Raw genomic sequence first — 13,926 nt, 5'->3', positions numbered from 1 at the left:
GAGACTTGAGAGTTTGTCGTGTTTAGGAATTAGGAGTTAGGACATTTAGATTTTAGGGTTATTCTTACAGTTATCGGGTTGGGTTTTCTTACACGCTTGGGAGTTTTTTTTAAAATTTAAATAAGTTAACGGGTCTGGCGAGTCACCCGAGACCTGGCTGACCCGCCAGACCCGTTAACTTAAACGTGTCTGGCGGGTCGACTCGTGGACCCGCGGGGTTGACCCACCAGACACGAATTTAGCCGAGTCTTAATCGGGTCTAGGTAGACCCGATTAAGACCCGAACCCGATAAACCCAAACCCAATACCTGCTAACTTCGTGTCCTGTTCGTGTCGGGTTCGCTGGTCGTGTCAAAATTACCGGCCCTACTAGAAGCCCACTTATTAGAATCAAAGCATGGTGAAAGTGATGCATATTCACACATTTTCGTTATTCTGATTCTGGCCCATGCCAGTAGCCCAAAAGAGGTCCAACTCAGAAAGGCCCTCATTTGTGGGCTTCTTCTGTACGGGCAAAATTCATCATCTTCTTTAGTATACCGTCGATCAGTCAGCGCCATCTCCCAACAAAATACTCTCGAGTCTCCGACGAATTAACATTCTGTTTAACAAACGAGATCCTCAGGAAATCTGAGTCGTCTCAGCACTATACTCTCCAGATCTCACAAAGTTTGTGGGTGAGTCCTCTTTCTTGCTCGGCTTTAATTTTTCTAATTCCCTCACAAATCCATTTGGTTCTGCTCTCTTGGATCTTTCCTGAAAAATCTTAATTTCTTTTCCGCAAGCTGCAAAATTTCCTACTGAGCAATTGATTTGGCATATGATATGGACTTGGTTGAACTTTCTATATTGTTGTGTGCTTATTTGGTACTTCCGAAGTCTGAATCAAAAATTCCATGATCCCAATGCTTTATTTGTTTAAATTGCAAATTGGGTATGATTAATGACATTCCCTTTCCATACCCATAAGCTGGATTCATATTATCATGAAAAATTTTCCATTTGGGTCTACTGGGAGTCCCAAGTCCTTCCAGGCATACCCAAGAGGCGCTGACTTTGATTTGGAATCAGGAATCAGTAGACGTGCCCGAAAGCATAAGAATTCACACTTTCATCCCATCAAAATGCTTAAATCTTTCGGAACCCGTATTCAGTATTACTATAAGCTGCACCCAATTTTATTTTTCATCATCTCCTTGTCACTTGGAATCACGATTCTCATCATTCTGTCTCTATATGAGAGCCACTACCGGATGATGAGTAATTACCGAAAACTCGATGTGGGTTCGGATAATTATCCATTTCCAAAGCTTCACAATCTTGTAATGGTTGCCGGGCATTCTATATATACAAGTAGTAGCTGTGGGAAAGCTGATGAGGAGGATTCATGGTTTTTGGAGTCTTATCAGAAGAATCCTGGCCAAGCTCCTACATTTGTGAGACACATACAAGAGGGAGTTGAAACTGCAGCCAAAGATGATACAGCTTTGCTTTTGTTTAGTGGTGGAGAGACTCGGAAAGATGCTGGTCCTCGTAGTGAGGCGCAGAGTTATTGGAATGTTGCTGAGTCGAGAGGATGGTTTGGTGAGTGCATTGTGTTATCTTACGTTTTGTACCTATTTGCCTTGCCTCTTTTTTATAGAAAAAGATTTTTAAACTAAGAACTGATATATTGTTGCTTGCTAAAGAAAAGGCTCTAATATTCATCAGTTGCTTAGATTATATCCTGCTCATTTTCCACAGCGCTGCATTATACATTCCTGTGGATTTGCTTATAGAAGGTTCTGTGCATTAGATAATCTGGTTAGCAAATTCCTCTTGGCATTGGAACTGTCACTTGGTTTCCCCCCTACCCATAACCCCCAGACCCAGTGATGGCGGGATTTGAAAATCAAACTTTGAAACTTAGAAGAAATATAATGAAATCTTGTTTATAAAGTGGAATCAATAGTATATTGCTTCACCACATCACTATATGAACCATAACTGAAGCACGACCAGTTTCAGCATCACATTACCTATGGTGAAGTTGTTATCAGACGACTGTAGCTCAATGACCACAGTTGTTACTGCCACCTCCACCATACATAAAATTGTCAACACCTTTACTGATCCTATTTCTGCTGCCCCTATCCCATTATCATCTCCAACTTTGCCAAATTCCAGCCTATTCAGTTCCTACCACATTTGCCCCCATTACTTATAATGCCATCAAACCCCTTACACTGTTTACCTTTGTAGCGCCGCTTCCTGTTCTGTTGCCATCAACACCTTTGGTCCTTAACCAGAAAATACTGAGTTTCTACCTGTTAATTTGTTGAAAATGTCTTTTCCTTCTGCTCAATGGTAAGGATTTTTTTGCTTCATTTCCAACAGTGAAGATTGAAAAGGCAATTAAGTAGTGTTGCCTATACAATCAAGCTCTTTGAATTACTCCAAACAAGCCCTATTTGATGTGTCAACTTACCCTGTCAAATGTATGAAAAGTTTTGGATTTTGGTTGTTCCCACCTCCCTGTTGCCAGCAGAATCTCTTGTTTTTTAGAGGACTTTTTCTTGCTAAATTATGTTGGGCCAAATTTTTGCTGGTGCCAATTTTAGCTCATAATCTCTTCATACTATATAGTATGTTGTCTCCATAACTTGTAATGGATGATAAATGGACATCTACATTGCATAATTCTCTTTGACCCTTGAGTTCCTGATTGTTCGTATGTAACAAATGCAAACTTGATAGGATTCTTTTTGTGGCAAAGTTGTTTCTGATATATGAAAAGCTTTGAACTATTCTCCCCTTCCCTCTCCCCTTGGGTCAAAAAACTTATCCAAAAAAATTAAAGCTTTGAACTATCTGATTTTAGTCCTATTGTTATGCAACTTATGTTGTGATTGTTTTTATAGGCGAGGAAAATGTGAGATGGAGGACACTCACAGAAGAGCATGCGAGGGACAGTTTTGAGAACCTTCTCTTTAGTGTGTGTCGTTTCCGAGAGCTTACTGGCACATATCCTTATAACATAACTGTAAGCGCTTCTCTGGATGCTTCTTCTTCTTCTTCTTTTTTTCTTTTTTTTCTTTTTTTTCCTTTTCTCTCTTCTTTTTAGTTTTTCCTTTCGAGCTAAAATATATATATGATAAATATGAAACAGGATAAAAGTTGAGAAAAATAACCAGAGAGTTGTTTGTGTTTTTATCCTCTCTGGATGATGAATGTTCATGGTGTGGAATAATGACTATCAATTTTGTGGGACATGAATACAGGTTTCAGTCATAAGTACTCACTTTGGCTAAAAGTACAAACATAAGTATTCCCCAAAATTTACATACAGAGGCTTCTGAAATATAAACGTTGATGATTCTATGGGATAAGTGCTGAAATACTATAGGAGAACATGGTTGTCCTTTATCCCTTTGAAGTATATACCCAATGCTCTTGTCATAATTATGACCTTAATGTTGCATTCAGTCACTCACAACCACTCTGTGTCTTCCTCCCCATGGCCCATGTGAGTAACTCTCTGTCAGTGGGCGTGTGTGGGTGTATGTGTATGTGCACATGTGCTCACATACTTGAATGTATTGTGCTTTCTTTTCCTGATTACACCTACTAAAATTATGGTTGTTTATACAATTTTTGTTATTATTTCAAAATGTCTGCAACTTATATTTGAACTAAACCAACTTTTTTCCATCTTGAGTGATGCACCAATTTTTTCCATTTGTCAAAGTAATGTGCATGATCTTGATATATTATCAAATCTCGGATTCTAGAGAGAAGATATATGTTTTCCTTTTCAGTACTTTAGTCTAGACTCCCGACTCAGTTTTTCATCACAGCAGCTTAATGTCCCCCCAAAAACCCCAAGTTTCACGCTGATTTCATTGCACTCTTAATCAGGTTGTAAGTTATGATTTTAAGGAAGAGAGATTTGCGCATCTGCATCGGTCTGCAATTGGATTTCCAGAGTCGAGGTTCCACTACTTAGGCACCCCCGCTTCACCGACTTCAAAAGAAGCAGCTCTGAAAGGCGAGGCATTGGTGCGGGCTCAATTCCAAGGAGATCCTTATGGGTGTCAAGGTTCACTCTATCGGAAGAAACAACGGCGTGATCCTTTTCACCGGTCAATCCCTTATCCTAATGGGTGTCCAGAGATTGAAGATCTGTTCAGATACTGCGGGGCAGCTCCTTATCCAGGCTCCCTTCCGTGGCCTAGTAAAGCTAGTTAGAAACTTTTTCTACCTTGTTACATAACATAAAATGAAGCAACCCTTACAGCCAGAAAGAGATGCTTAAGCTGACATTAATGTAATTCTTTTTAATAAAATTTTCCTAATCGATTTGTCAAAAAAAATTAACCGAGAAATTTTTTGGCTGCTGGGATGGAAATTTATGTCTCCATCAGGTGTTGGGCAATGCCAATTTGTACACCATGTTTATGCTCTGTTTGGTTGGGAAACCTCTCGACTGTAATGAGGCACTAATGATGGTACATGGTATGTAATTATTCACGTTCTTGTTTCTCTCACGCTTACTGGCCTGATCAAGTTCAAAGTGTAATCCCTAATTTAGTTTCTGTAAGTGCCTCGAGACATTTAACTGAATCAAATCCTTTTACACATCCAGTGGCAGAACATTTTGGCATCAGTCATTGTACTATGCCGGACAATATTATTTTTAGGAAAATTGGTTTGTGTAATCCCCAATTTAGTTTCTGTAAGTGCCTCGAGACATTTAACTGAATCAAATCCTTTTACACGTCCAGTGGCAGAATATTTTGGCATCAGTCGTTGTACTATGCCGGACAATATTATCCACTTTTTAGGAAAATTGGTTTGTTTATGAAGCACTTCTGAATATTTTGTGTTTGGAGTCGTTTGTTAATGGTTTTACTTTTTAACTAAAAGGTAAGAAGCTTCTTCAAAAAGTGTCGTCAAATGAGGCTATATATTTATGCGGTAATGCTTGTTTACAAAGTAAAAATGAACTCAAGTGAAAGTAGTGAAATTAGATATGAAAACATTAAAAACAGAGTTTATGCCTGACAGAGCGAGGCTTATTCACATTGTAATGCAAGTATGAGCTTTTGTTACACAATTCAGGATATGATTAGCTACCCTGTGTTCCTCAAGAAGGGGCAGCTTGAAGCGGCCTCTTCAGTGGATCCATCCAAGCTAGCACCTTTGGTAAGACCTCCTAGCAGCTCTCCACGGTCAAGGAAGAACTCGACCTTCACAATTTTCTCTTGTTCGTCCAACTGTATCAAACAAAACAAGACAGTGAATATGTATGAAGGAGAAGAAGAAGAAGATGAAGATGAAGAAAAAGAAGTGCAAGGGGCTATACATACCTCAAAAACAGACATCCCAAAGAGCTCAACGATTTCTCCTGTTGGTTCATGGCCTTTGAAAGGACCCTCCATGAAACCCCAGTGCCTGAATTTGTACACAATCACTGGTGGCCCTGAATAAACATGGAGAATCTCCAGAGCAAGCCCACGAGGGAAAGCTGATGTGAAAGCCGTATGAGATGAATCAGCTGTTTCTTCTGCAGGGTTGTAGATACGAAATTTCTCTGGCAAGGAGGTTTGGAGAAAGGAATTGTAGCCTCCCCCAAGCTTACGCTTTTCTTCTATAGTTAAAGCCTTCCTTCCTGCAAGGTAATTATGACCAGATATATGGCAACCATGATGATTATCATATTAATACAATGAACTAAATAAGGAGCTTAATTAAATGTTACCATTTAGGCTGAAAGTATACTTCTTTGGATCAACTGATTTGTAGTCATCAGAGCATACTTTGTGGAACATCTCCATTTCCCATGTCTTTACAAGGTTCTGCACTTTTTCTTCAAGTGACCCAGAAGGCCATATCTTCCATAAATTAACAAAATTAATTAGTCATCAGATTATCATAATACAAATATCATGATATTGAGAGAGAGAGAGAGAGAGAGAGAGAGGGAGAGAGAGAGAGACCTTGGTTCTTCCTTCTTCAAAAAGCTTGTTAACAACATCATAGTTAGGAGGAGCACCATACTTCCATTTGGTGTTCCTCTCCCCTTCTCCATGTAAGTAGGAACGATACTTCTCCTCATCCTCAACTCCTGAAGATGCCATCTTAGCTCCCACTAAACAACAAGGTCTGGGTGTTTTTTAACTTGGGAAATTTGTGTTACAGAAGAGACTTTATATAGCCAAATATATTAAACCCGCAAGCCCTTGTTTTTTTTTTTTTTAACTTTTGCCCCCCCCCCCCCTCAAACTATAATGCTAGTTTCGCCTTTTGTACACTGAGAATAGTCCGTGATCATGCGTCGCCCATCTTGAAGTCAATGTTGTTAAAATATTAATTAAATAATTAAATTTTATATTTTTACTAGCTTCAACTCTTAAAATAAGTGGTATTTTAACTTTAATACGGTACTAAAATCGTAAGTCATAAGTTCAAAGCCCAACTCCACAATTCACATCAAATGATCAAAATCAGGTACCGAGTTTGACCCTTGTTTCCATCAATTTCTTCATTTCAGTTAAATATAATACGTGTTGAATCTCACTTATAAACAAAATGTTTGAGCCCACATATGAGAGAAAATTTTAAAATATAATTAATTGATTAAATTCTCCATTTTTCTTAGCTTAAATTTCTGGTATAAGCGGCGGTTTAAAAAAAGGTTTAATTCATAAAGTATAAGTTGTAATTTAGCAACAGTCAAATTTCATAAAGAAATAAATAAGTCTTTTTCTGAATAATTGAAGAAGAAGAAAGTGACAAAGGAAAGACTGCAGTCCACAGGCACCCAACACCTTGGAATATTATTTTGTTTTTCATTGCACAAAAGCAGCCAGGTTTAGTATACACCAACCAAATAAAAAGAGTATAATTTAGTCAAGACGGGCGTGCAGGTGTTATAATATTATAAAATATAATTAAAATAATATTTAAACAGTATATATCATAACACCGGCGTACACACTATTTACACACGCAGGTGTTCACTAAATCATTACTCCCAAATAAAATATCGTACTTAATCCACACTAAGCTCAAGAGTCAAGGTGTCCCTAGATAGTTTTGAATCTACTTTTGAGAAAACTTTTAAAATTAGGACAATTTTTTTTTTTTTTTTTTTTGTAAATTATTGTCGTCTAATGATTTTATATCTTGAATTAAATAATTTAAACAGAATTAGGTGCTTAATTATAGAGTATTGCTTCATCTATGTGATTTTTTTATTTTTCTTTCTCTTTCTCCTTTCGAAGCCCCTACATCTTGCACAATGAATTCTTTTAATCTTACAATCGGTAATCCTTTTTTTATTATTATTATCATATATATATATATATATATATATATATAAAAGCCGAATCACTCTCAGAAATGTCTTAATATTGCGATGTGTGACATGAATCATTTTTATTTTAATGCTAAACCGGTTTTTTAAGACATAATTTGTGAAAAAAAATTGGTTCATTAAATTAGCGTAATTAATGGTGTTTAATTATATTTGAAGAGAAGAAAGAATATTAGTTTAGATTTAGTATTATTTTGTAATTGTTTTTAATATTTAATTTATGTTTTTAGAGTCCATATTTAATAATGGGCTTTGCCCAAAAGTTAGTCACATTAGGGTTAGGGTTTAGTATTTATTCTATTTAAGTGTAAGTTTCAATTGTATTTGGGGGGACGATAAAAGGTTAGGGATAGTTTATTTTGTTCTTTGAGAGTTATGATTACTTTTTTATGTGATGAGATGCCAAATTTATCCAATTGGTGAAACACCAATCTTTTATCATATTGTTCACTTTCCGTCAGTAGGAGAATGCAAAATAGTAATTTTCTTCTCAGTAGGAGAATGCAAAATAGGAATTTTCTTCTTACTTTCAAAAGAAATGTAAACAATTGTCTTCTTCATCCCTAGTCCAAGCGTGGAGTTTCCAAAGTCATAAAATGGGATTCAGTCTTCCCAGAAAAGAATATGATGCAGAAAATCAGAACACGACCATTTGTTAAACAGCTTCACATATATTAGGATTTAGGAATAAGCAAACAACAACAGCTCCAGGAATAGTGGGAGGAGATCCTCGTACAGATGGGAAAACATATTATCACATTATTACAACAGATTGAAAATTTCATATTCTGAAACCTTCCAGTTTTATTGTGAATATTCTAATTCTACCCTGTTTGCCTAAGCACAGGGCAGTTTGAAGCCGCCTCCTCGGCAGAGCCATCCAAGCTAGCACCTTTCAGAAGACCTCCGAGCAACTGACCACGATCGAAGAAGAACTCCACCTTCACCACTCTCATCTCCTCGTCCACCTGTTTTGTTGTGCAAAAAACCCAACAATTACAGTAAATAGGACAAATACAAACACAGAAAAACACAGACATCTCAAAAATATATGGGGTATGGCCTTGGAAAGATATTGTTGAAGGGTAGGTAACCTCAAAAATGGCCATTCCATAGAGTTCAACCCTTTCTCCAGTAGGGGCATGGCCTTTGAAAGGGCCCTCCATGTAACCCCAATGCCTGAATTTGTACACAATCACCGGCGGCCCACTATAAACATGGAGAATCTCCAAGGCAAACCCGCGAGGGAACGTTGTCGTGAAAGTCCGATGAGAAGATTCGTTGGTTTCTCCATCTGGATTGTAGCCCCTGAATTTCTCAGGCAGAGAGGTCTGTAGCAGAGGGTTATAGCCTCCCCCAAGTTTGCCTATTTCTTCCAAATTTAGACCCTTCCTTCCTGCATGCATAATTACAGTAAATTAAAACGCGCGCGCTAAGAACACAAGCATGGAAGCTACGAAATCTAGATAATTAATTAAAGCACCATTTAAGCCGAAAGTAAACTTCTTGGGATCAATGGTTTTGAAGTCATCAAAGTTGGTCTTATGGAAAAATTCCATTTCCCATGTCTTTACAAGCCTCTGCACCTTATCTTCAAGCGACCCAGCAGGCCAAATCTTCATCCAAAAAGCATCAACAGTAGTTAGAGATCAAAAAACTTATATGGCTAGTGACACAAGTACAACACACACTGAGACAAAAGAAATTAAGTAGGAATTGAAAAGGGAGACACCTTAGTTCTGCCTTCTTCAAAGAGCTTGTTGACAACACTATAGTCAGGGACACCAAACCTCCATTTGGTGTTCTTGACTTCTTCTTCGCTCAAGTAATGCCGATACTTGTCTTGCTCAGGAGCGTTTGAAGATGCCATCTCCTCACTTATAACAACAATAATTATTAATTTGCTTCAATTTTCATGGCATAGGATAGGAGAGTCTAGTATATAGAGAGCCTCTCAATTATTTACCAATTGAGAGTTGCTACAACACATTCTCCTCACCATCTCTTCACCATCTTCCTTTTTTCAACATCTTGACTTTTCCAAAATAAAAAATACAAGAGAGAGGAGATGGTAACGAGAAGGTGAGGAGAATGAAAAAGAGCATTTCTCTTAAATTTTAGTGGGACGCGTCGCATCACTTGTTGTAGGCCATTGGATGAGATTGGATGGCCAAGATTAACAATATGAGAGTCTCATATTTTCACATAATCTGAGGAGATCCGAATCCAAGAAAATGAGCATGAAGTTTCCGATCTATGGTTTCTTGCAGAACAGTAATTCTAGCGGAGTACACGAAATTTAGTGGGGATTTCATCCAAATATAGGAGTGCTTTAAGATTGGGCAAATGCATTATTAGCGTATGAAAAAGTCTTTTGCTACAAATTATGGGATTTGCACGTTGAGTAATGCAATAAGCACTCTCATTCTTATTTCATTTTTTCTAACTTAGCTTTTAAAATTATTATTAAATTTGATATATATTATTATTGAATTTTGATTAAATAAAAATTATAGAAGTCAAGGAGTGTGAGAGTAATAGTGTGTGTAACATTACTCATGAAGTTAATAGTTTTGAGCCCACTAACTCTTTGAGTGAGTCTAATTTTTTTATTTTTTTTATTTTTTATAATTTATTTTTTTATTTTATTTTTTAAAAAAAATGTAATTAAATTGATAGGAATGATGAACTTTACATGTCAAATTTTCAACTCCCAAAAACTTGGAATTTGATGAATGGAAATTGTCTTCTTCCAAAACTTGTGTTTCTACTTTTCTACTAAAAATATAGAAACATGTCGATGAGACTTTTGAAAGCGATTAGAAAAAACTGTTAATCGCGTAGGCGGTTATTGTTAGTGGTTTTAGGTTTTGAAAAAACCGCTAACCTCATTTATATATATATACGCACACACACATGAAACGAAGTCGTTTTTGTGTTTAAATATATAAAAATTTAGAAATGATGTCATATGTAGTAAGGTATTCTCATATTACCATAAAAATGACATTGTTTTTAACAATTATTAGGATTATTAACTGCGAACAGCTGGTTAACAGCATAGGCGGTTAGGGGAGACGGTTAGGAAATTTTACTAACTGTCTAAGCGGTTAGTAATTTTAGCCAATAATGACTAACCGTAATCGCCTTTTCACCCATACGTTTTGTTGTTACCAATTTTGATCACTTATCATCACCTTGCTATTGTTTTTAGTACATAATTAATTAAATCGCAGATATAATCGCATATCTTAAAAGAAAAATATAATAAATTAGCCATATTATCTATGTTGTGCAAAAAAACGATCACAATTACGGCTATGTAAAGCAAGAATAATCACATACAAAATAATACCAAAATTTAAGTGGTTCCCTCAATGTGAGGTATGTTCGAGGGCGAAGACGATCATGAAAAAATTTACTATGAAAGATGGAGTACAAAAATATAGTAAAGAGAAAATCACTCCGACCTAAAACTTCAATACACCAAAACCTCACTATCATACAATAGAGATTAAAGAGAATACCAAAGATAAGAATACAAATTCTTCTTCCTTTTTGATGGGATACAATGACAATTGATCTCTCTATTTTTCTCTTTTTTACGGTAGCACCATTTCTATTTCTCTCTTATTTTGTCCAAGAAGAAAACTGTACCAATCTTTTATTATTTTTTTTTTATTATTATTATTTTTTGTAAGTGTACCAATCTTTTATTACTTGCACTTCAATTCACTATGGCCGAAGGTCTTCCAATTCAAAGTTGGAGAAAAGTCTCGGAAGCACACTAGGAAAGGAATCCAGCAGGGCCACACAATTAATATATTATATTAACAAAACTTGAAATTAAATTTGATTAGCAATTTTACATCTCAAAAAAATTAAAGATGATTTTTTAATATTTAATATTTTAAAATTGAAAAAAAAAATTATTTTATTTAATTTTTTCATTGATCCGCGGACCTCAAATATTAGATGGCACTATTTATTTTAATTTTTTTTTTTTTTTTTGACATGTCTGTACAAGAGAGGGAATGAGATTCAAATTAGTGATCTTCGCTTTATGAAGCGTGGTCCCAACCGATCGGGAGAATAAATTCACATGTTTTAATTGGTAATCATGGAAGAAGATTTTTCTTGATTGTTATCTTGTCTAATTACTTGCCGTGGTGTAATTGGTAAAGTGGCCATTCCATAGAGTTCAACCATCTCCTCTTTCTTGTATTTTTTATTTTTTATTTTTATTTTGAAAAAGTCAAGATGTTGAAAGAAGGAAGATGGTGAGGAGAATGTGTTGTAGCAACTCTCAAAATTTAAATAATAAAATACTATTTAATTTTTAAAAAGAAAATATACATATAAATAATAAAAAACTAAAATAAAATCATAAAAGCTAAGGTGGTAGGCCACCCCTGTTGAACCCAGAGGTGGCTTCGGCCACCTCAAGGGCCAAAAAATTTTAAAATTTTTTGGGATAATTTCATTAAAGAACCTTGAACTTCTACCCAATTTGACAAACCCCTTATAAGCTTTACAATCTCTCAATTTAGTTCCCTGAACTTTCAATTGCAATCAATTTAGACTCATCTTTTAACGACAAACCCTAAAAAAACTAGAATACCCCTAATTTTCGTTTCTTTTTTTAAAATAAAATAAAAAGAAAAAAGATCACGCGGGTCTAGCCGTGACCCAAACGGGTCTGAGCCAGAGACCCACTGTGGGTCTTCAAGGTCTCTGGTGGAGACCCATGCGGGTCTGGCCTGAGACCCGCGTGAGTCTTCGCTAGAGACCCCTAGGTCTCAGGCTAGGTCTCTATTTGTTTTAAAAAAAAAAAAAAAAAAAAAAAAATTGAAAGTAAGGATAAATTTGAAATTTTATTAAGTATAAACATCATTATCTCACTTTTAACGTCTTCAATTTGACGAAAGGGTCTAAATTGATTACAATTGAGAGATTTTGAAGTTTAGGAGGATTTGTCAAATCGTTAGGTAGAAGTTCAGAAGTCTTTAGTAAAAGTATCCCGAATTTTTTTTTATTTGGACCTTAGGGGTGAGTCACCTCCCAAGGGGCCCTTAGGGGTGGTTCAACCACCCACAAGGTCCAAATTCGGCCACCCCCAAATGGCCCCTTGGGGGTGACTTCGAAGCGGTCTAAGGCCCCCCATCGGTTCTTGGGATGGCTCAGCCACCTCCAAGGTCCAAATCTTAAACGTTAAAAGCACGTGTTTAAGGGACCCCATGTGGCAATTTTAGAGAGGGGTTGGAGAAAATTTTGTCCAACTCAATTTGGAGAAAATTTATGATGAATTTTTATTGTGCGGTTGGTCAGCAAAGACACCAACTACAATTGAACGCACCAATGTGCCTCTATCCTACTACATTGGAATTCTTGCGTTTAATATATCATCCTAATTCTCCAGAACATATCTCAAGAGAAAATGCTAGTACTAAATTTTTTTAATTAAGAAAAATAAACCAATCAATATAAAACTTATTCAATGATAGTATTTTTCTTAATTAATTATTTTGATCATCTTCAATAAATAAGATTTACATTAGTTTAATACTTATCTTTTAGCAAAAATTTGGCACCACAGCAATTTTTATATAATTTTTTTCGTCTAACTAAAAATGGAAAATAAAAGTTTATTCATTTAATTAAAATTAATTCAGCTTTACTAGACTAAGATGAGTAGGGATGTTGTCGCTAATATCCAATCCGGCAAAAGGGAGAATGCTAGATTGCTAGGTGACTTAACAGCCGCTGGCCAATTTGGCCTCACAAAAGGTTAATCGATATAACTAATGGACAGCAAAATCGGTTAAAGTATAGATTTGAAAAGAAGAGTAAAGATGAAAAGGACAATAACAATAGGAAATGGAAATGGCAAATAGTCAAATATATTGAATGAAACTATAGATTATGATTAAAAGAAAGGAACCATCAGAGGCCATAGTTTATCCTCACCAATGAGTATAGGTCCGCATCATGGTTTGGTCTTCCGAAGAAAACCCCATCATTTGGATCCCTTCTTTTTTCTGGGTTCTAAATCATAAAGCTAGAGCGAAATACGTGACAAATACTGAAAAATAATAATAATACTAGCTACTAATCATATACTGAAAAGAAAAACAATGAGGATTAATTTTATAAAAAATAAAATAAAAGTCGAAAAAAGTAATGCAAGAGAAAGAGAAAAAGAAAAGAAAAATAAATTGAGAAAAGAGAGAAGCTCAGAGATATATGGGTAAGAGAAATTTATCAGCACATATTGATTGTAAAAATCATCAGAGTGGTGCATGACTATCTCAATTGCTCATCACTGCTGCCCACAAACAATACAAGTTTAGTGCCTATACAAACCCTAAGTCTAAGAAACACAGAGACAGAAGAGAGAGAGAGAGAGAGAGAAGAGAGAGGCTGCGAAGTTAGAAAGGCTTGCCCTAATCTATATATAGGGAAGATATGCCAGAGAGACGCAAAGCGCAAAGCCCTAATTCTCCTTTGATGTGCAATGACTTTTTAGCCCTCTTCTTTGTGTGCTAATTCTCCTTCTTACCCTTTCTTTG

At 36.0% G+C, this 13,926-nt stretch overlaps 3 protein-coding genes and 1 non-coding gene across 4 annotated transcripts; 1 reads left to right on the top strand and 3 right to left on the bottom strand.

Moving 5' to 3' along the window:
- Positions 1 to 550: 550 nt before the first annotated feature.
- LOC132184297 (uncharacterized protein C57A10.07) lies at positions 551 to 4,526 on the top strand. Its single transcript, XM_059597876.1, has 3 exons — positions 551 to 1,584; positions 2,901 to 3,022; positions 3,898 to 4,526. Exons 1-3 carry the CDS (start codon positions 987 to 989, stop codon positions 4,225 to 4,227), a joined length of 1,050 nt encoding a protein of 349 aa, XP_059453859.1. The 5' UTR covers positions 551 to 986; the 3' UTR covers positions 4,228 to 4,526.
- A 451-nt stretch (positions 4,527 to 4,977) lies between these two features.
- Positions 4,978 to 6,206, bottom strand: LOC132184787 (pathogen-related protein-like). Its single transcript, XM_059598546.1, has 4 exons — positions 5,979 to 6,206; positions 5,741 to 5,873; positions 5,349 to 5,650; positions 4,978 to 5,255 (listed from the first exon to the last, which is right to left on the bottom strand). The coding sequence occupies exons 1-4, from the start codon at positions 6,117 to 6,119 to the stop codon at positions 5,112 to 5,114; spliced, it is 720 nt and encodes a 239-aa protein (XP_059454529.1). The 5' UTR covers positions 6,120 to 6,206; the 3' UTR covers positions 4,978 to 5,111.
- A 1,787-nt stretch (positions 6,207 to 7,993) lies between these two features.
- On the bottom strand, positions 7,994 to 9,395 carry LOC132184842 (pathogen-related protein-like). The gene is made up of 4 exons (XM_059598620.1): positions 9,090 to 9,395; positions 8,841 to 8,973; positions 8,452 to 8,753; positions 7,994 to 8,325 (listed from the first exon to the last, which is right to left on the bottom strand). Exons 1-4 carry the CDS (start codon positions 9,225 to 9,227, stop codon positions 8,182 to 8,184), a joined length of 717 nt encoding a protein of 238 aa, XP_059454603.1. The 5' UTR covers positions 9,228 to 9,395; the 3' UTR covers positions 7,994 to 8,181.
- Positions 9,396 to 13,586: 4,191 nt separating this feature from the next.
- LOC132185980 (small nucleolar RNA Z221/R21b) lies at positions 13,587 to 13,685 on the bottom strand. The gene has a single exon (XR_009440666.1). It is a non-coding gene; the product is annotated as a small nucleolar RNA Z221/R21b (small nucleolar RNA).
- Between the last annotated feature and the right edge of the window lie 241 nt (positions 13,686 to 13,926).

This window comes from Corylus avellana, chromosome ca6, assembly GCF_901000735.1.
Source record: "Corylus avellana chromosome ca6, CavTom2PMs-1.0".
NCBI classification, from domain to species: domain Eukaryota; kingdom Viridiplantae; phylum Streptophyta; class Magnoliopsida; order Fagales; family Betulaceae; genus Corylus; species Corylus avellana.
This window is presented reverse-complemented; position numbering and strand designations above follow the sequence as displayed.